At 43.9% G+C, this 25,598-nt stretch overlaps 1 protein-coding gene across 1 annotated transcript in view; it reads left to right on the top strand.

The window, feature by feature from the left end:
* The window catches only part of TTL (tubulin tyrosine ligase), a 46,997-nt gene extending 27,593 nt beyond the window's left edge, over positions 1-19,404 (top strand). Inside the window, exons 2-7 of the mRNA XM_084829080.1 lie at positions 780-858; positions 6,135-6,367; positions 9,895-10,030; positions 10,198-10,467; positions 12,841-12,984; positions 16,386-19,404. Of these exons, the coding sequence (XP_084685206.1) occupies positions 780-858; positions 6,135-6,367; positions 9,895-10,030; positions 10,198-10,467; positions 12,841-12,984; positions 16,386-16,500 (977 nt within the window). The 3' untranslated portion in view covers positions 16,501-19,404. The remainder of the gene's footprint in view (positions 1-779; positions 859-6,134; positions 6,368-9,894; positions 10,031-10,197; positions 10,468-12,840; positions 12,985-16,385) is intronic.
* Positions 19,405-25,598: the final 6,194 nt, after the last annotated feature.

The following is a 25,598-nucleotide window of genomic DNA, read 5'->3' as shown; positions in this document are numbered from 1 at the left end:
GAAAAGCTGTGCTAGCTGATCCTTTAGAAGAAGAAGAAAAAAACTAGAGATGGCGGGGATTGAACCTGTCACCTCTCTGCATGCAAAGCATGTGTTCTGCTGTTTCGTTATGGCTCCTTCCAGCATATAGGTTTAGATCTGTATACACATGACTTTAGACTGTAACTCTGACTGCAGTTAAGCTGTTTAAATCCTTCTCCCCCCCCCAAATGGAATTTAAGCAGCCTGTCTGTAAGATTGCAGCCACTATGTTTGTCAGACTTAAAGGATGCCCAATTTCTCGCATGGTCAAATTTGCCTCTTCACACAGATGGACACATTAATCTCTTCGTGTCAGTCCCTATCTGTGTATTGCCTTTCAGTATTATTAGATCACACATCGGCTGCACTGAGATGTAACAGTAAACCCTGGCTTATCATTATGTGAATGAGTCTCAGCCTCCCGTGTTTCCCCCTTCCTCTCCTCCTCTGGTGTGGCAGTGAGGAGGCGAGCAAAAGTTTTCAGATGCAGGGCCCCCTTGATCTGGATTGGACCCTAGTGTCGGGGGCGGGAAGACTTTTAAGATCTGGATTGGGGGCTCTGTGTCTTCTGTAGAGTAAAACAGGGGTGGGGGAAACATGGCTGCTTGGTATGGATTTAAAGTAATGTCTGTTTTGGCCCTCAGTATTGTTTGCATAAATGTTTGTTCTTTAAAACTTTCTCTCACACACAGGAATGCACAAGCTTCCAAAATCCAAGGAACCTGGATGTAAAAACTCATGTGTTTCCCTTTTTTTAGGTCATGAACCTGGGCTTGCACAACTGGTGAACTACTACAGAGGAGCTGATAAACTTTGTCGCAAAGCATCCTTAGTGAAGTAAGGTTTGTGTGTGTGTGTAAATATGGGCTATAAAGGTCAACATACAGGCACCCTTTTGCCATTCCCCTGACGTCATATCTACATTACATCCAGTCACATCCTCCATGTTTAACTATTTAAGATTCTAAATGCTGTCACTCACCCTGTTCACACGTCACACTAAGCCACAGTGGGTTAATTAACCCTTGGAGCTTAGCGGTGTATGCAGGGTGGCTTTTCCAAATTCAAGCCACGACTGAGGCTTGTCTTGTCGTGCAAACGTGGCAAGGGTGGGTTGTTGGCGTGGTTAACAAACTACCCACAACCCATGAGCTGTTTTAGGGTTGTCAGTGATTTGTTAACCATGCCAACAACCCACCCTTGCTGGGTTTGCACGAGAAACCACAGTTGTGGCTTGAATTTGCAAAAGTCACCCGGCCCGCACCGCAACCCATCGTGGCTTAAATAAACCACAGTGGGCTGCAGGGGTCATGTGAACCTGGTCTCTGTTTTGGCCAAGGGCAAGGAACATTAGCATTCTAAATCTTTATTCTCATTAAAAACAAACATATGGCATTTTGTGGTATGTTTAGAATAACTGTTCTATATTGTATATGCAAATAAAGGTTGTATAGTTTGAGAGTGATGGATTTGACCAGGGGGAACATATGGCCCTCCATTTGTGGTTGACATACAAGTCCTGTCAGCCCTGACCATTGGCCATGCTGGCCAGGACTGATGGGGGTCACTGTCCAACAATACTTGGAAGCCCGCAGGTTCCCCTGCTCTGCATTTTACTGAGAAAATATAGTCTGTGACTCTTATCTTTGGAACTAAGGCGATTGTGATTAGACCTATGCATTAGACCATGTACTTAAGACCATGGCTGAAAGTGGCTGACAATGTGTTTATGTTGTCTTACACCCCATAGTAAGATGGTTGTGTGTTTCTCTTGGGTTTGGGAAGCAGAGTTGAGATGCTTTCCTTTATTGTTGCTTTGCTTTATTGTTGGTGGTTTGATTATCTTTTTGCATTTTTAAAAATCTATTTTAATAGGCTTTAAGGTTTGTATTGTTGTAAACCAGCCTTGGAAACCATTGTTGAAAGACAGTCCTTAAAAAAAAACATGCATAGGATCTGGATTCTGGTAGACCACAGCAGACATTCAAAGTGACACTATCAGTTCATGTGGCCTTGCAAAAGCCAAATCCTAGGCATAGCAGTGAATACACATGACCAACTTGCCACTGGGTGAAAGCTAATATGCATAGGCTTTTCTCGCAGCTACCATGCACCAGCTGGTCTTGCAAATATGCTTCGTGACTAGAGCCCATTCTCTGGGAATAGACCAGTCCCCATGATAGCAGCTTAAGACCATTTCTACAAGTTACTAGCATGTCTAAAGAAGAGTCAAGGGAGTGTTTTTTGATCACAGCAACTGACTGCAGACTCCCAAAGTGGGCCAAAATGACCTTTTGTGTTTTGGCTGCTTCACCCAATGTGGCTGCATTCAGACATCACAATAAACCGTAGTTTATCATGATGGGAATGAACCTAGCTCCCCCCCAGGCTTGTGTGTTTCCCCCGCTAATTGTCCAGCAAGGCCGCAAGGAGATTGGAAGCTTCCGTTTTAGATTAACCACAGTTTAGTGTGTTGTCTGCATCCTAAGCTATGGTCAATCTTAACTGTGACTTGTTTGAAACAAGCCAACTTCATAACCCATGGTTTGAAGTTGGCTTGTTTCAAATAAACTATAGTTAAAATTAATCGTGGTTTGTTGGGATTGGATCACACAAGAAGCTACAGTTAATGAAAAATGGAACCAAAAGCTTTGGAACTCCTCATGTCTGCACTGGAGAAGGGAGGGGGAGCGCATGAACCGAGGGGGAGGCTAGGCTCATTCCTATCACAATAAACCATGATTGATCATGATAACTGCTTAGGGATTTTAATATATTAAGCGTTATAACAGTACTATAAATAAATAAACAAACAAATAATGACATCTGAACATAGCCACTATGAGAGAATGTTACAGGAATATAACAAGTTATAGTCCATAATCTGTAAAAACTGGAGTGAATAGCCTCTAAAAATGTTGGCATAGCCAGCATTTGAAGAGATGTGAAATGATGCGATGGCTCTATCTGGGGTGTTTGACTTGTGATGCTGTAGTTATCAAGAGAGGAATATGCATGTGTGAACCAGCCCTACGGTAGAGTGTCGGTAGAGTGTCTGGTCGTCCTTTTCCAGAGCTTGTCACGTGTAATTTCCACTCCCATCTACCTTCTCAACGCTGCTCCTCACCATTAGCAGTAGGAATTTCATGTCCCAGATCCTTGCTGCTGTCTCCCTACTTAAAAGTGCATTGCCTCCATCGTTGGTTGAATCTGGATGCTAGTTACAATACACTGATCTCAAAGGGATGCAGTCTGGGTAAAATCCAACATAAGTCCTATGTAAAGTAGACGTATTGAAATGAATGGGAAATGGGTCTACTCTTAAGTAGGACTTAAGTTGGATTTTACCCTCTGTGTGTAATTTGCTGTTTCCTCTCCCTCCTTCCCAATAGTACCAATACAGATAATTTCCCTGGAGTACAAGCTTCTCCTTTCAAGGATATCAGAGGCACTCTTTAAAATAACTAAGTAAAATAATAATATGACTGGAGGCATTCCTTTAGTGCTCTTCTTTCAGAACTTTGCTCGATTTCCATAAACTTCGGGACTCAATGAGAGGGAATGCTTGAGGGCATGTTTTAATGGGTAATATATAGCTGCATTATGCAAGCTCTTGATTTGGTCTTTATTTACATATAGAGAAAAGCCTTGAGGCTATGTGACTCATTACTTTCAAGCCAGCATTTCTAAAAATCCCTGACCTTTCCCTGGGAAGGCAAAAATAAATGGCTCAGTGATTCTGCCATAGTTGTATTGCCTTTTAAGACCCGTCTGTGAACTTTGCAAAATTTATATGCAGCTTGCCCTTTAATGCTAGAAATCAAGCTGGAATTACAAGAGCACCTTCCTCCTAAAACAGTGCTTATGTTTAATCCTGAAGCTATCAAAACATCTGATGGATTATAATACTCCTTGACTCTGAGCAAAACCATCCCAATAAAATACTCAAAAATTAACTTGTCATGGTTTGGAAGATCTGTGGTGGCCTTTGCAGTGTGGGTTTGACTCCTGGGACCTCTATCCTGGTGCAGAGAAAGTGGATCAAGAAAGGCTTTTTGCCCTCCTCTCTCGTAACCCTAGAAACTAGGCTCAACTCATCAAGCTAAATGGTGGGGGATTTGGGACAGATAAAAGGAAGCATCCTTTCACATAGTTAAACTTGGAATTCGCTACCGCAAGATGTAGTGATGGCCACCAATTTTGATGGCTTTAAAAGGGGATTAGACAAATTCCTGGAGAAGAAGGCTGTCAATGGCTACTAGTCAAGAGGGTGATACACTACCTCCAGGGTTGGAAGCAGCACGCTTGCTTGCAGGCTTCCCATAGACGTCTGGTTGGCCACTGTGGGGAAAGAGGATATCGTACTAGATGGACCTTTGGTCTTGTCCAGCAGGGCTCTCCTTATGCTCTTATGTAAATCAAAATGGCTTTTTAGGAACACCGCAAATAGCAACGTTCGAGTACAATCCAACACAACTCCAGTGGACCCATTGAAATGAATGGGACTTAAGTTAGTCCTGTTTATTTAATGGGTCTACTCCAAGTAGGAGTTGTGTTGGGTTTTTACCTTTGGTTTGCAGTGCTTTCCCAAAGGCCAAACATATCCTAAATTCTGTTCATGGCAGCAGATGCACATGAAGCATTTGGAAGCTGGCCTGGGCCAAGGCTCAGAGGGAGCCATAGCTCTGTGGTGGAGCGCATGTTCATAGAATCATAGAATAGTAGGGTTGGAAGGGGCCTACAAGGCCATCGAGTCCAACCCCCTGCTCAATGCAGGAATCCAAGTCAGAGCATCCCTGGCAGATGGCTGTCCAGCCTTGTCTTGAATGCCTCCAGTGTGGGAGAGCCCACTACCTCCCTAGGTCATGGGTTCCATTGTCGTATTGCTCTAGCAGTCAGGAAGTTTTTCCTGATGTTCAGCTGGAATCTGGCTTCCTGTAACTTGAGCCCATTATTCCGTGTCCTGCATTCTGGGATGATCATGTTCCATGTACAGAGAGTCCAAGGTTCAATCGCTGGTATCTCCAGTAAACAGATCCTGTGTAGCAGGGTCGGGAAACAACTCTGGCCGAGGCCTTGGAGAGCAACTGTCAAGTTCGGTAGACTGGATAGACCAAGGACCCAACTCGCTATGCTTATGGGTGTCCTGCTGTGGCTGGGACAGGCTCAGCCCTGGGGCCAAGTATAGGGCAAATCTGTTTAGCAAAGTCATCGGGCAGGCAAAAGGTCAGAGCACAGTTTTATCAGACCAGCAAATGGGCAGTCCAAAAGCAGGGCCTTATCAGGGGTCCAGTGGTCAGCAGCACAGGAGATTAGACCAAGAAGCAGCAAGGTCAAGGTTTCAAGGTACTGGAAGCTGAAATAAGGGTGCTGGGAACTTCTGCAAGCAAAGCAGGTGCTTTACTACTGAGCTACCGTAAGGCCGAGATTTTACAAGGGCCAAGGAGTACATTACATTTGCCACAGGATTGGTTCCAAAAGTTATTTATTTATGAAATTTCTGTACTGCCCAATATTCGAAGCGCTCTGGGCAGTTCACAAAACAAAACTTAAAACCATAAAGTACAATAAACATAATATAAAAACCTTAAGCTTAAAACAGAATGAAACTGAAGTAAAAAAACAAACAAACCAGAGTAAAAGCCAGCAGCTGTGCAAAGATCTAAAAATGCACTTTGTAAAACTGAAGGACTAAAAAGCCTGGGAAAATGAAAAGGTCTTCATCTGGTGCCGAAATGACCACAATGTAGGCACCCGGCAAGCCTGGGGGATGGGATGGGACACCACAGCCAGGAGCCACCCCTGAAAAGGCCCTCTTCCTTAGCAGCCTCCGGCCTCACCTCATTCAGCAGGGGCATCCCCTGGCTGTAAGATCTGGAAATACGTTCAGGGTGATGCCCCTATTTCACATGTCAAGTCTCCATGTCCTCCTGTGCTGATGCTGTGTGTTAGCTCAGACCCATGTAGTGAATACCTATAAATGTTCCAGCGGAGAGACATGTTGGTGTTAATGTGAATGGTATTTAAATGCAATGTGCCCTATAGACATACTTGGAGCTTAGTGTTAACAAGACCAAATGAAATCTCCCCCGCTCCCCTGACTTTCTGTTTAGACTAATTAAGACAAGTCCTGAATTGGCAGAGTCTTACACATGGTTCCCAGAATCGTATGTGATTTATCCAACTAACCTGAAGACTCCAGTAGCTCCGGCACAGAATGGGATTCATCATCTGATAAACAACACAAGAACGGATGAAAGGGAAGTCTTCCTGGCATCCTACCAGAAGAGGAAAGAGAGCGGAGAGGGGAGCGTGTGGATAGCCAAATCTTCGGCAGGTGCCAAAGGTTAGCGTCTGGCAAAGACTCTGGAATGCATTAGTTTTCATTATACAACTTTTCATTGATCCTATAGCTTACGGGTAGGCAATCTGGTACCCTCCAGATGTTTTGGACTACAGCTCCCATAATACCTGACCATTGGGCCATGTTGGCTGGATCTTATGGGACTTGTAGTCCAAAACATCCAGAGTGCACCAGGTTGCCTATCCCTGCTATAGATGCTAGGGTACTGTGATGTCTGAAAGCCTGAACTGTGCCTCCAAAGGTCCCAAATTCAAATTTCATCTCTGCCACAAACTCACTAGTTAGCCTTGGTCAAGTCAGTATCGCTAGGACTCAGGGTCCGGCAGTGTGAGGATAACAGTGCTGACCTGCCTTACAAGTTTGTTGTAAGGATTACCGAGAGCATGTATGTGAAGCACTTTGAATGCTCAAAACATGCTATATAAATGTTAAGTCTTATTATCCTGATGGGTGAGGAATACACTTTCATCACAAATGTCTACTGCTAGCCCTTTCCCCCCCATTAATCTTTTTATTGTGATTTTAACAAAATAAATCATGAAAAAAGAAAAAAAGACAAGAAATTACATGCATAGAAATGTCAATATTCCATTAGATACAACTTTCTAAAAAAACTCAAATAAAACATGAGAGTATGTGTAAGCTTCAAGGAAAGGAGACCAAATATCCATATATTTATCCATTCGTGAGTGGCGCCTATATACCACCCATTCAAATGTTGGTAGAGTTGTTAGGTCCTCAGTCCACTGCATTGTAGCAGGTGAACATTTATCCTTCCAATGTTGTAATATCAATCTTTTGGCTGTCAAAAGGCCTCAGAAAATCCATTTGTGCTGACCATACATTAAATTCCAAGAAACCACAAAATAGTTTAGGAGACCATGTACGTCATTCAGACCGACCTGGGCTTGTGGAGGACTGTTCCTGTTAGGAATACAGGAACATAGGAAGCTGCCTTATACTGAGTCGGGCCAATACTGGGTCCATGTAGCCCAGTATTTTCGACAGTGACTGGTAGTGGCTCCCCAGGGTTTCAGGAAGGAGTTTTTCCAGCCCTCCTTGGAGATGCCAGAGATCGAACCTGCATGCAAAGCATCTCCTCTACCACTGAGCTACAGGCTCTCTCCATGAGTGTTCGTTTTAAAGTTTTAACCAGTAAGCTCTGTACTTTGACTAGATGCTGGGTTGTTCAGACAACCCTTTTGGCATACGTCCAGTGCATGGGGGGGAGGAGCGGGAGCGCCCCCACTGGCCATGCCCCCGACATCACGTGGTGCATTGGCCCTGCTCCTGATGTCTGTGTGACGTTTGAAAGGGGAGCCTGTGCACGTGCACCTGTACGCACGTAGGCTGTCAACGCAAAAGTTGCACTGAACGCATAGATGCTGGGGGCCAGCAGGGTGTGAAATGTTGGGGTGGGGCTGGCAGGAATGGTCCCACTCCCTTCAGTATATCTATGGAGGGGGGCCCTAGAATATCCTAACTGGCCAGCCAGGAAAGATGGAAACCAGACAAGGAGGCTCTCGCCTTGCCTTATTATCCTCCCTTGCTGAAAATTTAACCTCCCTGTGAAGGATCTGTTGGGACCAGACCCAACCTCCCTGCGAGGTAGGACCACTCAGGAAATGATCCTGGCTCTCCTTCCAAAAATAGGACAGGCCAAACGCAGCCTTCCAGTCCCCCAAAATACCCTGTAGCCACCCTCCTAAGCCAAGAGGCACTGAAATTAGCACTGAGGTTATGCAGAGAAATCACACCAACTAAAGGTTGGATAAAGGTTTATTAAGATAAAAATAACGGGGTAGAGGGAAAGGGAAGAATGGAAGTAGCAAGTTACACAAGAGGGTACAAAGCCAATTATTTAACCATATACAGGGAGCTTTATGAACGCACACCCAAGCCAAAGTAATAAAGCTACCTGGCCTATCCGTACACGCCTAAGTATGGATCTCCCTGGACAGCAACCAGCAATCTGCTGGTTGTCCAGAACCACCAGGAAAAAGGAAGACACCATGCCTCCACCTCAGCCCTCTGTTAAAGCCCAGATCTGGCAACCCAGGGCTGATTTTCCTTCAGCCAACCACTGGCCCAGCCCCTGGGTGGACCACCCTTGCCTCCATGAGGCTGGAACTCCCCCCCCCCCAAACTCCAGCTTTAGTACTTCCCAATTAGCAGGGACTGCGCCTGGCCTTGAGCAAATGGCCGAGGAGCCTCTAGATAACACACAATCCCAGGTGGTTACATGACTGCCTGGCCTAATCTTATGATGGAAAACAGGTTGTCATTTTTGACACTCCCCATTTCCTGATGTCACGCAGTCAGCATGGCCAGCAAGGATGTTCTTTGCTCTGCCTCTCCTTCTCTCATGTGCCAGGATCCCTCTAGATAAAGTGGTTGCTCCTTGTGTAGCTGGGGCTACTGGGTGGAGGAGAGAACTACAGGCCATTCCAGTTGGGAGCAGTGGAGGCTGGTGGTTCTAGTGTCAGTGGGGCAGTGAATCTGCTCCGGGTTTCAGTCAGAACTCTAAAGTTGCTGTCCAACATTTGCACCTTAGATAGCTCCTTTAGAGTGCTGCCTGGTTCTGATTGAAACCCGGAGTGGATTCACCGGCCCACCAACATCTGAGCCACCAGCTTCCACTGGTTGAGAGGTTGTCACAGCCACCCATGATCCTCTTGGCTTGGGAAGTCTGGTGATGCTGAAGGACTAGTTGGGTGCTACTGAGGGATCTATCGATTTAAAATTATTTCTAGTTGCCTTTAAGGGTGGAGCCCTCTCAAGGCAGCGCACAAGATAAAAACCACACAAAGTGGATACAATAAAAATCCATAAAGACATGTTTCAATCAAATCCATAAAAACAGAGAGTGCCAGTTAAAACCATTACATATCTAAACTTATCAATAAGAAACAACAGGCCCAGACTTAAGGGAAGGCTAGTGAAAATGGGTGGGTTTTCAGAGCTTTCCTGAAGACATGCAAAGAAGGGGCCTGACAACCCCAGGTGGAAGTTGATTCCAGAGGTGCAGGGCCACTACTGAGAAGGGATGTAAAGGTATCTGAAGGAATGCCTCTCCCAGTAACAGCCGGCTCATTAGATCTGAGGGAGAGGCCTGTCTTGTTGTCCCACCACTAGGGGAAGTACATCAGGTTGTAACACAACGGAAGACCCTCTCTGCTGTGGTACCCTGACTCTGGAATTCCCTCCCTCAAAATCTGTGCCTGGCACCAGGTTTACTGGCATTTCAGCACCAGGCTGTTTACCCAGACATTTACGAGCTGTCAGTGAATATGACTGGATCTCTGTTGTGCACTTATTCCTCTCTGTTGATGGTTATATTAGATGTGTTGTATTTTATTGTTTTAATGGTGTTAGCTGCCCAGCGATTTTTATCATGGTCACAATATAAATATAATACACAAAATAAAAGTATATGTTGTAGTTGTATGGTGATGGTGGTAGTCCCCCTGTCCAACATTTTGACTTTTATTCTTTTTTTTCCTGGTTAGGTGAAGGGATTCTTATTTCTTCAGAGGCTACTGAACTTCTAGACTTTATAGATAATCAAGGGCAAGTGCATGTGATTCAGAAATATCTCGAGAAGCCTATGCTGTTAGAACCGGGTCATCGCAAATTTGATATTAGGTAACCAGGTTTTTTTATATATATTTATACTTAAAACTTGCTTTAATAACTGGATGAAATGAAAGATTAGCTATTAAATCTTATTCTCCTGAATTGGAATTTTGAGACATGATTTTTTTAAAAAAAACAACCACCACCCACATTCTGTATTTTCTTTTAACTTTTAGAAGCTGGGTACTAGTGGATCACCAATATAATATCTACCTCTACAGAGAAGGCGTTCTACGGACCTCTTCAGAACCTTACAATAGCGCTAATTTTCTAGACAAAACCTGCCATTTGACCAATCACTGCATACAGAAGGAATATTCTAAAAACTATGGGAGATATGAAGAAGGGAACGAGATGTTTTTTGAGGAGTTTAATCAGTATCTGATGAGTGCTTTGAACATTACTCTGGAAAATACAATCTTACTACAAGTCAAAAATATAATAAGGTAACGCACTTTTTGTTTGTTACAACACTACCATGAAGATCCTACCAAGGCAAAGGTTGCTGTTATTTATTTCCTCCAAGTGCAAAGCAGCTTCCGTTGTTCTCCCTCCACATTGTATCCCCATCATAACAACCCTTTGAGGTAGGTTAGGTGGAGAGGGAGGGAGGGAGAGAGGTTGACCAAGGACACCCAGTGAGCTTCGTGGCTGAGTGAGGGTTGAATCTTGATCTCCCTGGTCCTACTTGAAGACTCTAACCACTACGCCACAGTGCCCAGTACCATTACTGCAGTTACTTTATGTGTGCACAGTAAGACTTAGCCCAAGATTGTACTTATGTAGCCCTTGTTTCCCCTTTAACTTCCGTGGAGAGGGCACCCCTTTACGTGCATGCACAGAGAAGGCCCATTCATTGATGGGAAGTCATTGTGGGCAGAAGAGATCCATATCTCCCAAAAGCTCCTGCAGCTGAAGGCATCACTGGATCACAACACATTTTACAGCCAAAGTGCTATGCTTATCTCTTATCTTAAAAAAGAAGAGCTAAGGGCCTGACTACAAATGATATGCAAAAACATGTAACCAAACCACAGCACTCTCCCCCCCCCCCCCCGAGATGAAGTGCAGTAGAGATGGCAGCTAAGGAGAGGAGCAAGCATTCCTTTTCGCTCCTCCTTTTACTCTTCCACTCCAATTGCCTCTTCCCGAAATGACCTTTCCTGGAAAAAATGGCTTTCAGGGTTCAGTTAATGGGCATTTCTTTGTAATGCTGGATGCTAAAAATATCTCGGTAAACATATGGGGGAATCATGAACTGAAGCCAGATCTACTTATTGTTAACTGGGTTCCTACTTACACTTCTGATCTTTATTGGAGATGAGTAATGCACTTAGGCATCTGAGTCAGAGGCAAGGGCACACATTAGTGCTGAAATGAACATTGGCACAGGCAGACACATTTTTCCACCCTAAAAATGGTCAGACTTCTCATTCTTAATGCGAATGGCCTCCAGTCCAATGAGATTCTGGTTTTGGTTATGACGTTTGGGGCTTGGAACTTGGAATTTTATGAAGCAACTCACTATTTACAGTTTAGAGCTAATAACTTTGGTAGTAGCTTCAGAGTGGTTAGATCATGTGGGAGGAGATATCCTCTCCCTGGAGTGTAGGTCAGAAATCTCAAACTCTTACCAACCAGATTAGTCCAAAAGGTAATCTTTACTAATACAAAACAGAAGATAAACAGAGGATGAAAAACAAACCTAACTTAGGGCTTCTTCACATGGAGCTTTTACCCTGCTATTCAGATTGCTCACTCACAGAAGTTTGCAGGTCCTTTTCATGACATTGTTAACCTCCAGGGCACATCCAGAGGTATTTCCTGGTTATTCCATCTCAAAAAGATCCGGAAATAATGAACTGTTTAAGTCAGATTGTTACACTGTTAAAACAGCCACTAGGTGGCGCTGTTTCATTGCTGTCTATGGAACCTTGAAAATTAAAAATTCCCTCTCGGGGATCTTGTGGTCGCCGTCTGGGAGCCCGCTGTAAACGCAGAAAGGCTCCACAGTGGGAGGACTGTGGGTTTTCTTTAATGTAAAGACAGTCTTACACTCTATATGTCCTGCATACTTTAATCACTTGCTCCCATACTCCAGTTCCCAGGAGATACCTCTCAATTCTCTACCTCCTTAACGGAGAAGAGAGACAGAGACCAAGATTCCAGTCCTTCCAACTACAGCTATTCCCCTCCCCCATCAGAGTGTGGCATACTTTTATCAGACTTTGCTGAAGGGCTTTGGCTATTGGGCGGTATAGAAATTAAATAAATAAATAAATAAATAAATAAATAAATAAGGGAGGATGCCGGAGAATGACCCACCTGTTCCCAGTCAAGCTGTAACAAAAGGAGGGCCAGCTGTTAGTTACTGGGCCCAGTTCCAGCAGGTTGGAGGACTTAAAGAAGCCTCGTCCAACAAGATCAGGCATAATGAGACAGCCCTATGCTACACCAGCTTTCCCCAACATGGTGCTCTCCAGATGGTTTGGAGCACAAATTCCATCAACCCAAGCCAGAATGACCAATTGTCAGTGAGGATGGGAGTTGTAGTCCCACACATCTGGAGGGCACCAGGTTGGGGAAAGCTGGCGTAGACCTCAGAGACTGAATGGGAGGTCATTTAGGGTGCAATCCTATGCATGTTTAGACAGAAAAAAAGTCCTGCAACTCCCAGCATGCCCCAGCAAGCCATGCTGGCTGAGGCATGCTGGGAGTTGCAGAACTTTTTTTTCTGTCTAAACATGCATAGGATTGCAGCCTTAGAAACCCAAAACAATGCTGGTGGCTGATTCAGGAGTGTTCCATCCTTTTTGCAGAAGCTGCCTTATGTGTATAGAACCTGCTATCAGCACCAAACACCTTCACTACCAGAGCTTCCAGCTCTTTGGCTTCGATTTCATGGTTGATGAAGACTTGAAGGTCTGGCTAATCGAAGTCAATGGCGCCCCTGCATGTGCTCAGTAAGCATTCCTATTTTTGTTGCACGCTAATACACTCCCCTGAGTATATGTTTGTGGTGCCTCAATATGTTCCCTGGAATTTCTGTCAAAAAAATACGATGTGATTTTAAAGCTGTCACCAAAGGGCGAGGTTTGGGTGGGAACAATAGACACAAACATTTCGTCCCCCTCTCCCAGGGACTGGCAGCCTTGGATAATGGCCAGAGTCCCAGTGCTGATGCCTGCCTGGGGAGTCCTCTTAAAATATATTTTCTGGCCTGACTCTCCAAGCAGCACTGGGCTGCTGCATCTAGCTGCCATTTTAACTTCGCACAATGCCCCAAAGCATCACTACATCAGAGACATTGTGAGAAACTAAAATGGAGGTCATTTGCCTGGTGCTGCTTGGAACGCTATTGCTGCTTGGCTCTAGGTAAACCTACCTAGTGGAGGGGGCCCATCCAGGTGGCACTTTGCCCTAAAACTGTCCTCTCCCCCACTCTCCAAGCAACTGGAGTTCCTCCTCTCAAGGGAGGAGAAGAGGTGAGAAAAGACGCCCTCAGCAGAGTGATCTTAAGTAAACTGCCTGGCCCTTGCTTTCTGCCAGTGGTGATGAGGCTCAGGCCAAATTTGGCCTGCTTGGGCTCCCAGTCTAGGCTTTCTGGGGTTTCCCCGGTGGCCACTTCCCTTATCCTCCGACCACTGATCATTTGATGGTTTCCTGGCTTTTGCACCGTTTCTCTCTCCCCCTCCCCATTCTAAAAGGTTGAAATGTCGCACATAAAACTGCATTACTGGCAGTAAGAACTTTAAGCTAAAGTATGCTGGTATTTTTTGCATTTTGGTTCTTCCCCTTTTGCCTTTGGCTCTGCCCACCACTAGAATGCAACCCCCAAAAGCTTATTTGGTCCATGGGCTGAAAGAGGTTCAACAACCCTGCTGGTGCCCTCCAGATGTGTTGGACTTCAACTCCCATCAGCCTCAGCCAACATGGCCAATGATCAAGAATGCTGGGAATGGTAGTCCAAAACATCTGGAGCGCACCAGGTTGGGGTAGGCTGGACTGGAGGGATGATCTAAAGGCTTCCCAGAAAAAGGTGAGTCATGAGGAAGGACTTAAAAGAAATAAGGACGGGGGTAGCATGGAGGTGTTCTAGGATGTAGTTCTTGGTGCAAGGGGAAGCAAGGGAGAGTCATTCCAGGAAGAGCTTTGGACAGCTGTGGGCACTGGAGCTGGCCAAGCAAAGATCACATGAAGGGACATGTCAGGATCTAAGCACAGAGAGATGAGCGGCCAAGGCCATGAAGGGGTTTGAAGATGAGGGCAAAAAGCTTGTGCAGGATGCAGGAGTGGACAGGAAGCCAGCGGTGGGGTTTAAGGAGGGGCGTCACGTGGTCTAAGTGACGAGAGAGGGGAATAATTTTGGCAGCAGAGTGCTGGACAGATGTGAGAGTGCACAAAGATTCAACAGTGGAAAACCGCAGGAGGAGCAGAAGAAGAATGCAGTAGTCAAAGCAGTATAGGGAACAACCTATTAACCTGGAAAGGGAATCTGCATGAATGAATGCATTTCTGCTCCTTCCAAAATCTGCTTTCAAACTGTTCCTTGTTGGAGCAGCTGCAGGCAATAGCACAAAAAACTGTTGCATACTAGTGTAAGATCAGTCAAACACAATCCCTTGGAATACAGAATTACCCATTTAAAGGGCCTCCTCATGTGGTAGGACAGGAATTTCAAAAGGCAAAATTGCTTGTTCCTCGGGTTTCAGAAACATTCCCATTCACTCCTGCAACCAGGGAGGGATGGAGGAGGTGACAGAGGTTACGAACACCAGCAGTCTTGAATTTTGACCATGAAAATAAAATAGCCAAAGGGATCAGTTGGTGCATGTAGACAATTGTGTTTCTGCTATTTATATCAGCTTGTTAGCAACACTGGATGCTAGTTTCATACCAGTAAGACTACACATGAAAGCGAACTGACAGAGGATTAAAGAACAGATGTCTTGATACATTTCTAGAGTCTTGGCCAGCTGGCTTGTCCACCCTCTGTCTGTGCTTGTTGAACATTCTTGTGGGGTGGTGGTCTGTATTCATGGTGGATCCTAGCAGGGATTCTGAAACCCTGTTCCTCCCAGCACAATAATATCAAAGGACAAAGCCTTTCCAACTTCCAACAAAATCACAAAGAATCTTGTGACACCTTAAAGACTAACAAATTTATGATGGCGTAGGTTTTCGTGGACTGTAGCCCACTTCATCACGTGCATTAATTGTTACCTTGAGTTACAGGAATATGTAACACACATGGGGTGGGCTTGTATACAATGAGGTCATAGGGAAATGAAATGCAGAAAGTACAGAAAGTGCATTTCATTTCCCACTGACCTCACTTTACAATTTCCACCATGTGTATATACTTGTAACTCAGGATAACACTTCATGCATCTGACAAAATGGACTGTAGTCTTTAAGGTGCCACAAGACCCTTTGTTGCTTTTGCTGCAACAGACTATCATGGCTACCCCTCTGGAAATTGCCTTCCAACAAGAACCCTGTAGATCTGTCTTCCCCAACCTGGTGCCCTCCAAAATCTCTGGGACTATAACTCCCATCATCCCTCACCATTTGTCATGCTGGCTGGGGCTGATGGGAGTTGAAGATTAGTTCTGAATCTGGGTTTAGTTCAGGGCTTGGCAGCTGAAAGCTTATAAATAAATAATATTAATAAAATTATGTGTAAACAATATTAATTGCATGCAAATTGGCCCCTTGACTCTTGATATTCCCTCTTGCAGCTGAATCTGTTAATCAGGATGATGATAGTACATTGTGATATAAATTAGATTCAAGTTTAGAGTAATTAAACCCCCCCAGGGATTTAGCAGTTGGGATCTATGCTCACAAGTTGGAAAAGGTATTGAAGTTTGCCTCTGCCATAGCTGTCATTGGAAAGAATGCAAGGTTCTGGGCTGGAGTCATAAGAAGAGCTATGCTGAATCAGATGAAAGGTCCATCTAGTCCAGCTTTCTGTTTACACAGTGGCCAACTGGCTGCCTTTAGGAAACCCATGAGTGCAACAGCACCCTCCCTCTCATGTTCCCCAGGAACTGGTGTACATGGACATACTGCCTCTGATACTGGAGGCAGCTTATAGCCATCAGGACTAGTAGCTGTTGATAGCCTTCTCCTCCATGAATTTATCTAATCTCCATTTAAAGCCACCCATATTTGTGGCCATCGCTACATCTGTGGTAGTGAATTCCATAGTCAAAATGGGTAAGGCGATGTCTCTTGTGACATCAGTTTTTTCATGGGGGCCGGTGTACCAATTAGTTTGAATCAACACATGATGGTTTTGTTTTGTTTTCTAAGTTAGATTTTTAATCTTAACGTCTCCCTTCTTGATTTTGGTTTTTAGGAAACTTTATGCAGAGCTTTGCCAAGGCATAGTGGATGTAGCCATCTCTAGTGTCTTTCCCCTTAGTGACACCCTGCAAAAGCAGAGCCAGCAATCAATATTTATTAAGTTGTGATGATTAAAAAAGAAGAATGAAGCATCCGTGCAACACACATGGGAGAACTGCCACCTGTTGATTGTAGGGACAAAGAAGATACATGAATCAATCACACCACCTGCGCATCATGGCAAAACAAGGGATAAAGGCTGGCATCCATCTTGGAATTTCATAAGGGGAGGAAAGTTCCAGAAGAAAAGTCCAAGATGTACCAAAGTTGTCTCGTCAACTCTGTGTGTGTTTGGGGGAAAACGTTGCTTTAGAAACAATACCTGCAAATTCCTCTGGGAGAACAGCATAACCCTTTTTTAATAATGTAAGCAAAACCAGGGGTATGGTCAAGTTTTTCTTCACCCTTCCTTTCCCTCCCTCCCCCTAACATCATAATGTATTTTAGGAAATGGTAGTACCAGGATCCTTCCAAGGACTTCATGGCTTGGAGCATTTGTCAAGTCAAGATGTGTGAGGTTTTGTTTGTTTTTCTTCTTTGCCTGCTGCAGTTTTAGTGCCTTAGCTTTGTTCCCAGTAATTAACTTATTTTGTTCTTGCTTTATTCTGTAGAGGTTTGTAAAAAAACTGTCCTGTTCTGTGGGGTATAAACCATTCCTTGAAAAACTTTGTTTTTATATATATATGCGTGTGTGTGTGTGTGTTTTGAAAGTCAGACTAACCTGAAGGATGAAGGACTTGTATCCCCCCTTTTTTCCTCTAATACAAACCTGCACAATTAATGCCCTTTCAAGTCAAAACACAACCCACCAGACACTTGATAATACTCATGTGTTTTTAGTCTCTGGCAGGCAGCTGAAACCAGAACTTTTTATTGAGGTTGTGGTGTTATATGCACTTACCTGCCCATTCAATACGGCAGGACTGACTTCTGAGTAATATGCATAGAATTGGGCTGTAAGCCTCTGATAGGCTGCCGTACGCAGTTAACGGGCAGTGTTTAACTTTGTTGGCCACAAGTTGTGTGGTTTCCCTCATGCAGTTTCAATCCATTATTGCTCAGGTTCTGGTACTGCTGAAACCAATAGCAAAAAAAGCATTGAAACCATGGCATATTTGCTCTAGCACTGGGATTGAATTTGACTATTTTTCAAAACGTTCACATCATTTGGACTCCAAAACTTTGTGTGTTGTTAGCTGTAGATTTCCTTTCATGGGGATGTGTGTGTGTGTGTGTGTGTTTCTTGGTTTTTATCATGCTTTCCTTGGTTTTAGTCACATGTCTTAAAGGGAGAAAGATCACTGGAAAGGAACATTGCCATCGTTGACTGTCACTTAAAAAAAACAAAACCCATCCCGTTTGCCTGTCCTTTCACTTTACTATAAAATAAAAGCTTCTAAAGGCCACTGAGGCCTTCCCTGTTTGACAAATGTTGTGGCCTGAATCAGGCGTCACAACCAAACTGTGGTTTGGCCATTGTGAATGTGCTTGGAGTTCATGTTCTTCTCACCTCCCTTTCTCTTTCCCTCCTACACCCTTACTCGCTTCCTGGTTTGCATAGTAACTATAGCTTGCCATGATATCTTCTTCTGAACTATGGTTACTACAGCCATAGCTTGATTCCCAGATATACCCCAGTTCAGACCATGGTTTAGAGGCAAATTACAGCTTGTGGTAACCATAGTTTGCCTGCTCCATGCATCAAGGTAAGCTGTGTTACCTTGAATCAGGGTGTGGAGGGAGGGATGCCCATTCATAACAGCCAAATAATGGTATGGCTATGACATTTGATACAGGCCTGTGTTTCTCTGCCATTGTTAACTAATGCCAAGAGGGTGGGCCAGTTGCATGTAAGGCTAAGCCACGGTGGGTTAATTAACCCGTGGGGCATTGCAGTGTGTGCTGGCGGCCATTTTGAATATGCAAGCTGTGGCGTGCATGCCGTGGCTTGTCATGTTGTGCGAACCCAGGCAGTGTGGGTTATGTGAGGATTAAACAACCCTCAGATAACTCCAGAACAACCCATGTTGCTTAACTCTCACATAACCCATGCTGCTCGGGTTTGCATGGCACAACAAGCCATACTATGTGCATACCACAGCTTGCATATTCAAAATGGCGGCTGGCACACACCGCAAAACCCCATGGGTTAATTAACGCACAGTGGCTTAGCATTATGTGTGAACCAGGTCACTGTGTGTGTTAGCAGACAACAAGTTGAGGTTATAGGCTCAAGTCTAGCACCCTGAGGAGTACCAGTTGCCAACCCAGAGGCAAGAGCAGTGTGTAGAAGGAGAGGCGGCTGTGTCAAGGAGACTTGCTGGCAGCCCACTTCAGGGGTAGATTGGGCCTTGTCTGACACCATCCATCCCTTTGTGACACTGACCCTCTAAAACTAGGGCTGATAATGGCTTGTATCCAATATTAGTCCTTTTTAGAGTAGACCCACTGAAATGAATGGGACTTAAGTTAGACTGACATTGAATACAACCAAAGGGGGTATATGAGTTTATGGTCAGCCAAAATATGCCCAATTAAGGTTATGTCTTTTTTTTTTTAAGCTGGTATTGCAAAACAGCTGATGAAATATATTTCCTACTCTTCCCCTATTGACATTAAAATTGAGATTTTCAGAATGTAACACAATTTGTGACCTCTGTAGGGCAGGCAGGCTTTTTGCCCCCGATTATATCTCTGAAATATTTTTGTATATTCATAAATGGCAAAGGCATATGGACTGTATCCAGTGTTAGTCCTACATAGAGTAGACTCATTGAATGAGACTTAAGTTGTACTAACATGGGATACAGCCCTATGAGCCCAAGAGATTCACAGAATATTTCCCATCAAAAATGAATAATAATATTTAGGATTATTAATATTATTATTTTATTATTCAGCAGCACTTGTATCTCACCTTATTTGCTAAAAAGCCATCACAGCGGTGAACAACAATTGAAATAATAAAACCTTAACACAATAAAAAGAACATTAAAAACTAAAACGTTAAAACAATAACATAATTTTAAAGGCTAAATTTAAAAGATGTGTCTTCATACCTTTTCTAAAAGCCAAGAAAGGAATTCGATTTATGGTATGAAGAAGTTGGCAGTGTACCTTTTTAAGAGCTCTGCATTTAGTCATAAGCCTACTTATGTGCGAGTAAGTGAGTGCAATAGGGAAAAAAATATTAGAACTTCTTTAATAAAGGAATGTTGGTCTCTTAGGGTGCAATCCTATGCATGTATGGCTGGCTGGGGCATGCTGGGAGTTGTATGCCTTTTCTCTATCTAAATATGCATAGGATTGCGTTCTTAGTAACCCAAGAGGTAGGCTACATAATTTAGATCTCATGTGTAGTCTGTGTTGCACTTGTGGCATCTTCAGAATTTTTGGTAGGAGAAGAGATGCTGACTGCAAACATATACCCTGATCCTATAAGTATTTACTTAGAAATAAGTTCAGTTGATTTCAATGGAACCTACTTCATGTACGGGTACTTAGGATCACAGCCTTAGGTTTAATATTCATGAAGTCGCAATAGAGTTTATAAACTATTATGCATTGTGAAGACATTGTCATTTCTAAACATAATTGCATGCTAAAATAGTTTAGTTCAAAGGTGTTGGACAATTTTTTAAAATGTGAAAAGTGAGTGAAATTAAGTTGCTTACAAGGGGAGGAGCATCCAAGATTAGACAGTTTTGACCAGATGACCTCCCTGTTAGGAGTGGAGGACATAATTATGACCCATAGCAAACCCATCCAGTAAGAGTCTGGGCCCTGCCTTTTGTGGTTAGGAAGGGTGCTGTGGATAAAAAATTCTCAGGTATTCTAGGCTGGCGATCCGAAGTAAACTCATTAAGGTAGGGGTGCAGAATCTCAAGCCTGGGGGGCACATCTGCCCCTCCAGGGTTCCCCAGAAGGCTATGCTCCCTTTCCCCCAACCACTAATCATTTGGAGATTTCCTGGTTTGGAGGCAGGATTTTCCCTATTCTAAAAGGTTGAAATGCCTCTCCCAAGGCTTTATTACTGGCCGTAAGAGCTTGAAGCTAAAATATGCTGGTGTTTTTGATCCTGCCCCCTTTTTGCCTTCAGCCCCTCCTACCACTGGAATGCGGCCCCTGAGAGCTTCACCGAAATGGAATTTGGCCCTCAGGATGAAAGAGGTTCTGTGCCCGTACGTTAAGGAGTAAGTCCTATTGTCTTCGGACTGACTTCTGAGTAAACATGCTTAGGATCATGCTTTAAGGCTGCAGTCCTATGTATACCCATTTGGGAGGAAATCCCATTGAACCCAGTAGGATTTATTACCAAGTAAATATGCATAGGATTGGGGCTGCGTGTGTGAGTCCCTATCATTGTTGCAAGGTGATGGTTTGCATGCAAGTGAAATAAAAATATAGAAAATGTACTCCTCAGGTTTCAGGCTTCTGGCTGGCCAGCTTGGCACTGGGCACTGAATATGATGGTATAATTTTGGCCTTGTATGACATGCTTGCAAATGATGTCCCTTCAGGCATGGGATTACTGAGCCTTTGGGTCTGGCCACAGTAGAGCTCTTTAAGCGAACATTAAGTGATACTTGCTTTGCCAAGCTGAGCAAACATTAACTGTGTCTGTAACTCTGGACTACCATAGCAAACTTAGCTACAGAAGCGTGTCTTTGGCATTTTGTGAAACCTATTAAGGGCACAATCCTATTCAGATGGGCGGCCGCCTCTGAACTTGGAGGCAACCACCTATCCACCGCAGGGCAGGAGAAGCACAGAGGGGATTGTTCCCTCCGCACTTCTCCTGCCCTGTATTTTCAGCTAGACAGCCGATTGCGGCTGTGTAGTCGCGGGAGGACAGAGCCGGGGAGGAGGCTGCTGTATGACACACTGGATATGTCGTACAGGCATTTCCGCTCTCCCCGCCCCGGAACGCCATCTGGGAACGCCCCTTTTCGGCCGCTCCGCGCTCCTCTTGTGAGTGCAGAGGACGGGACTGTTCTGTGCTGCCTCCGAGGTCAGTTCCTGGAAAACCAGATATTCTATGGCCTTCTAGCCACTGTCTAGTTCCCATAGGATTGCTCCCTAAGTTGCCCAAACAGTTTCAATAAAATCCTTTTCTGGGTGACACCATCACAAGTTCTTCGATGTCAGAAAGGTGCTTCCAAAATTTTCAGATTAATTTAGCATGTCTCTTTGGGCCTAAATGCAAATGCTTTGGCTTAGCTGGGCTTCGGGTTGCCAACTTTTATCTAGAACTTGTTATTGGGCTACAGCGTGATGATGAGATGTTGTAAAACTTTTCACCTGCTAATTTCTGCAAATCAGCTATAGTTAAAGGTGCAGGAGCTGGCCAAACCAGTCGTTTTTCCTTCTTCTTTAGCAAATCTGGTTGGACTGTGGATTAGGCCTACCGTCTCAGGCGGCTATTCATCTGCATTTCCAGTATTCTCCTCTATGGTGGTACGGCCTCCTCCCTGAATGGAAAAGGAAAATCTATCCATGGCTTCTGAGATAAAATGGTGGAAATCCTGCATTCTTCCCAAGCAATCCTAGGGCAGTGGTGGGTTAAACATCAGGGAATACGTTTATCATTGACTTGCCTGCTAAGGAATATAGAAAGATGCCACATACCAAAGCAGACTACTTGTCTGTCTGGCCTAGAATTAGACTCTGATCGGCAGTGGCTTTCAAGGACCACATAAGAATGTTAGAAGAGCTATGCTGGGTCAGACCACAGGCCCATCTAGTCCAGTAATCAGATCCCACAGTGGTCAACCAGATGTTTGGGGGAAGCCCACAAGCTGGACACAGGGGCAGTAGCACCCTCCCATTCATGTTTCCCATCAACTGGTACTGAGAGGCATACTGCTTCTGATCCTGGAGGTTATATATAGTCATCTTGACTAATATGCTATGTTTTAATTGAGATTTTGTTAATCTGGGGGCAGACTCCAATGGGACACTTATGCCCCCTCCGATTCTTTTCTGCCTTGCCAATTCTCTACCACAAGCGCTTACGCAAGGGAGATTTAGCTCTTCCATGGGGAAGCCTTGAAACAAGCAGAAACATTTTTTCTGGAAGGAGGCAGGTCAGCAGAGCGCTCCACCGATCTGCCTCATTTTGGGTTGCCCAGGAAGCGCTAAATTGCTGTTGTGCAAGCGGTGGGGGCTGCTTGCGCAACGCAGTTGTCAGGGCTGAAGAGAATCGATGGGGGTGTAAGCTCCCCGTAGGATTTTACCCTGGATTTTAGTGTTAGCTGCCTTGAGCACCATTTTTTTGGGGTGGAAAGGCAGGATAGAAAATAAATACATAGTAGTAGTAGTAGTAACAATTGATAGCCTTATCTTCCATGAATTTGTCTAATCCCTATTTAAAACCATCCAAGTTGGTGGCCATTGCTAACTATTGTGGTAGCTAATTCCAAAGTTTAAGTTGGGTGTGTGCGCTACCACTGAGTCACTGACCCTCTTCTTTACAGAGGCATGTCTTCTGTGGGACCTCCTGTGTGCAGTCTGTAGAGCAGGGATGGGAAGGTAGATCTCCAGATGTTTTGGACTTCAACTCCCAGAAGTCCCTGCCAGCATGGTCAATGGTCAGGAATGTTGGGAGTTGAAGTCCAAAATATCTGGAGATCTACTTTCTGCCCACTTCTCCTGTAGAAGATTGAGGGGCGGTGTTCTGGGGTACTGGATGCTGTTCACACCTGTCTGGCCTTGTTATCAGTTTGGATGAACTGAGAGCACACTTGTGCTTATCCAGTGCTTTCCTGTGCTTGCATGCTGCAGGGGAATATTGATAGTCGAGGATGAGTGACTTGTCACCATTATAAATCTTCTCATGATAAGCTTCTGACAAACCCATTGCCTTGAGGCATGTCCATACAGGGATTTTTCAGGTCTCAAGTGAGCCATTCAGCTCCTCTGTTCTTGTTAGCAATTCGTGTATATATCTGAGTGGCTTTTGACCCTTTTGGTGCTCCATAGCTGCTACAGATGCCTTTTTTTTCCAGCACCTACGGGTGCTTTAGGATCATGTCTGTTGGTTTATTTTTCTGTCAGTTGCTGCTGACAGAAGTTGCTGCTGTCAGTTTTCTGTCAGTTGCTGCTGATATTGTTGGTATCTTCATTTAAACATTTTTAAATATACTTTTCCATTCATTGTCATTTACTCCTGTCAATCTGTTGCTAACACCACACACGCTGTACCATTCATTGTCTGGATTTCCCCTCTCCCCCCAAAATTCTCTGTAAAGTACCAATTTGATGGCTGAGGAGGCAAGATGTGAACTATCAGTGAAGCTGTTAAACTTTGCTTGGATTGTGGATTATTTGCATTGAATCTTCTTTATAAGCAAAGAAATTACAATGTAACCTCATTTATTCAAAATAATTTAAAAACGTCCAGTACATTTGAATAATCTACCACTGAGATGACTTGGGTGGGTCGCTGTTTGCACTGACGTGGTGATAGGATACAAAGTTCTCTTCAGGTTGCAGTCCTGTCCACACTTACCTGGGAGTAAGTCCCATTGAACTCAATGGGTCCCGCTTCTGAGTAGATGCATAGGATTGTGTTGTTAATTGTTGAAAGTAAGATAATAGAGGTTTGGATGACGGAGGTTTTACCAGCCTTGGAGTGGCTCCCTGAAACATCCTTTGCATGCAAACCTTGAATGGAAGAAGGAAGCAAACAAAACATCAGGCATGGGATAACTTTGTGAAAGAGTTTCACAAATACAGGATAGCAAGAAAGTATTTAAAAACCTTAACTTGCGGAATTGGAATTTCTGTCCATTAACTATGAAGGATCTTTGTTTTGGTTTTGTAATGAACTGTGGGAAAGCCTTGTTTAGGAACACTAATATAGCACATACGATTTTTTTAAAAAACTCTTAAAAAGGGCTGTATTTCATTATAAGACAATTATGTGTATGGCCTCTTCTGATATTTGAGTATGTATTTTCTACACTGTAACTGATTTGTGTGCCCTTTATAGTGTGGTGGAATCATACATACTGAAGTTCATTATGTTGTCAAAATCCATTGGCTAGCAGATTTTTCCAACAAAATTTCAGAACTGGTAATCTGCTGAGCAAACCTTCAAAGCAATAAATGTAGAATGAATTCAAGTACTAGGGTGTAAATACCCATATTCTCAGTGCAGATATCATGTACATTTGTTCCATAAAATGAATGAAATGTTGTATAGTAGATATTGACAAGGAAGGTGGTTTTAAATAAAGAGCTAGTTTGTGAGCGAGTGAGTGAGTGAGTGAATGAACCTAAGACCGGAAGCATCATTTCCCACAAACAAAAATAAAAATGGGTGCTTTGTGGCCCTGTCCATATTTTAGTGTACAGAACATGTTGCCCAATTTCAAATCAATAAATGGAAAGCCCAGCCATTTCATGAAGAAGTCAATACTGATAACTTGACACTTATACCTTTTCAAGCTAGTAAATGGTGGTGTTTTCTGTCTAAGTACAATATTTAGTGCAATCTTTGTTGATGTGACTTTGCTTTGTGTAATTTTAGGTTGAGTGGCTCAGTGTTACTTGAATTGCCTGAGGAGGCCTACTCTGAAAGGAGGTTGAAAAGGATTAGCTCAGGTGGGGTTTGACCATGGTTTAGAGCATTTCCTAATGTTTGAGCACATACTGTTTTGAGTTGTGACCACAAGAAATTCCTACATAGCAGTTTAAGTATGGCTCTGCTCTCTGAAGAATAAGCACAGATATTCTATCTTCAGGGAATCCTTTCCACACATTGCCTTATCTGCTGTGGAACTCCAGTGTGTTGGAGAGGATACTGGGATATTCTAGGGTGTGCACTTAGTTCATGCAGGATGTTGGCCAGGTCTGTTGGACCATACAATCAAAAAGAAAAGTATGTGATGGAGTCACAACAACACCTATTTACTTTGTGCTTTGCTTGCCTGATGTTTCAGAGAAAAGTCTCCTCCTTCACAGGCTGCCTGCAATACCACAAAATATGCAAGTGTAAAAACTTGCACATAAAAGCCATACTGTGTACAGCACAATGAAACCATGGACTGAATAAAAGTAAATACATTCACATCTACAAATGCAATTATGTGAGAGCCAGTGTGGTGTAGTGGTTACAGTGTTGGCCTGGAACTTGGGAGATCCGGGTTCTAGTCCCCACTTG

Source organism: Heloderma suspectum, chromosome 1 (genome assembly GCF_057233095.1).
Source record: "Heloderma suspectum isolate Gila_16-S chromosome 1, 16-S_ref, whole genome shotgun sequence".
NCBI classification, from domain to species: domain Eukaryota; kingdom Metazoa; phylum Chordata; class Lepidosauria; order Squamata; family Helodermatidae; genus Heloderma; species Heloderma suspectum.
This window is presented reverse-complemented; position numbering and strand designations above follow the sequence as displayed.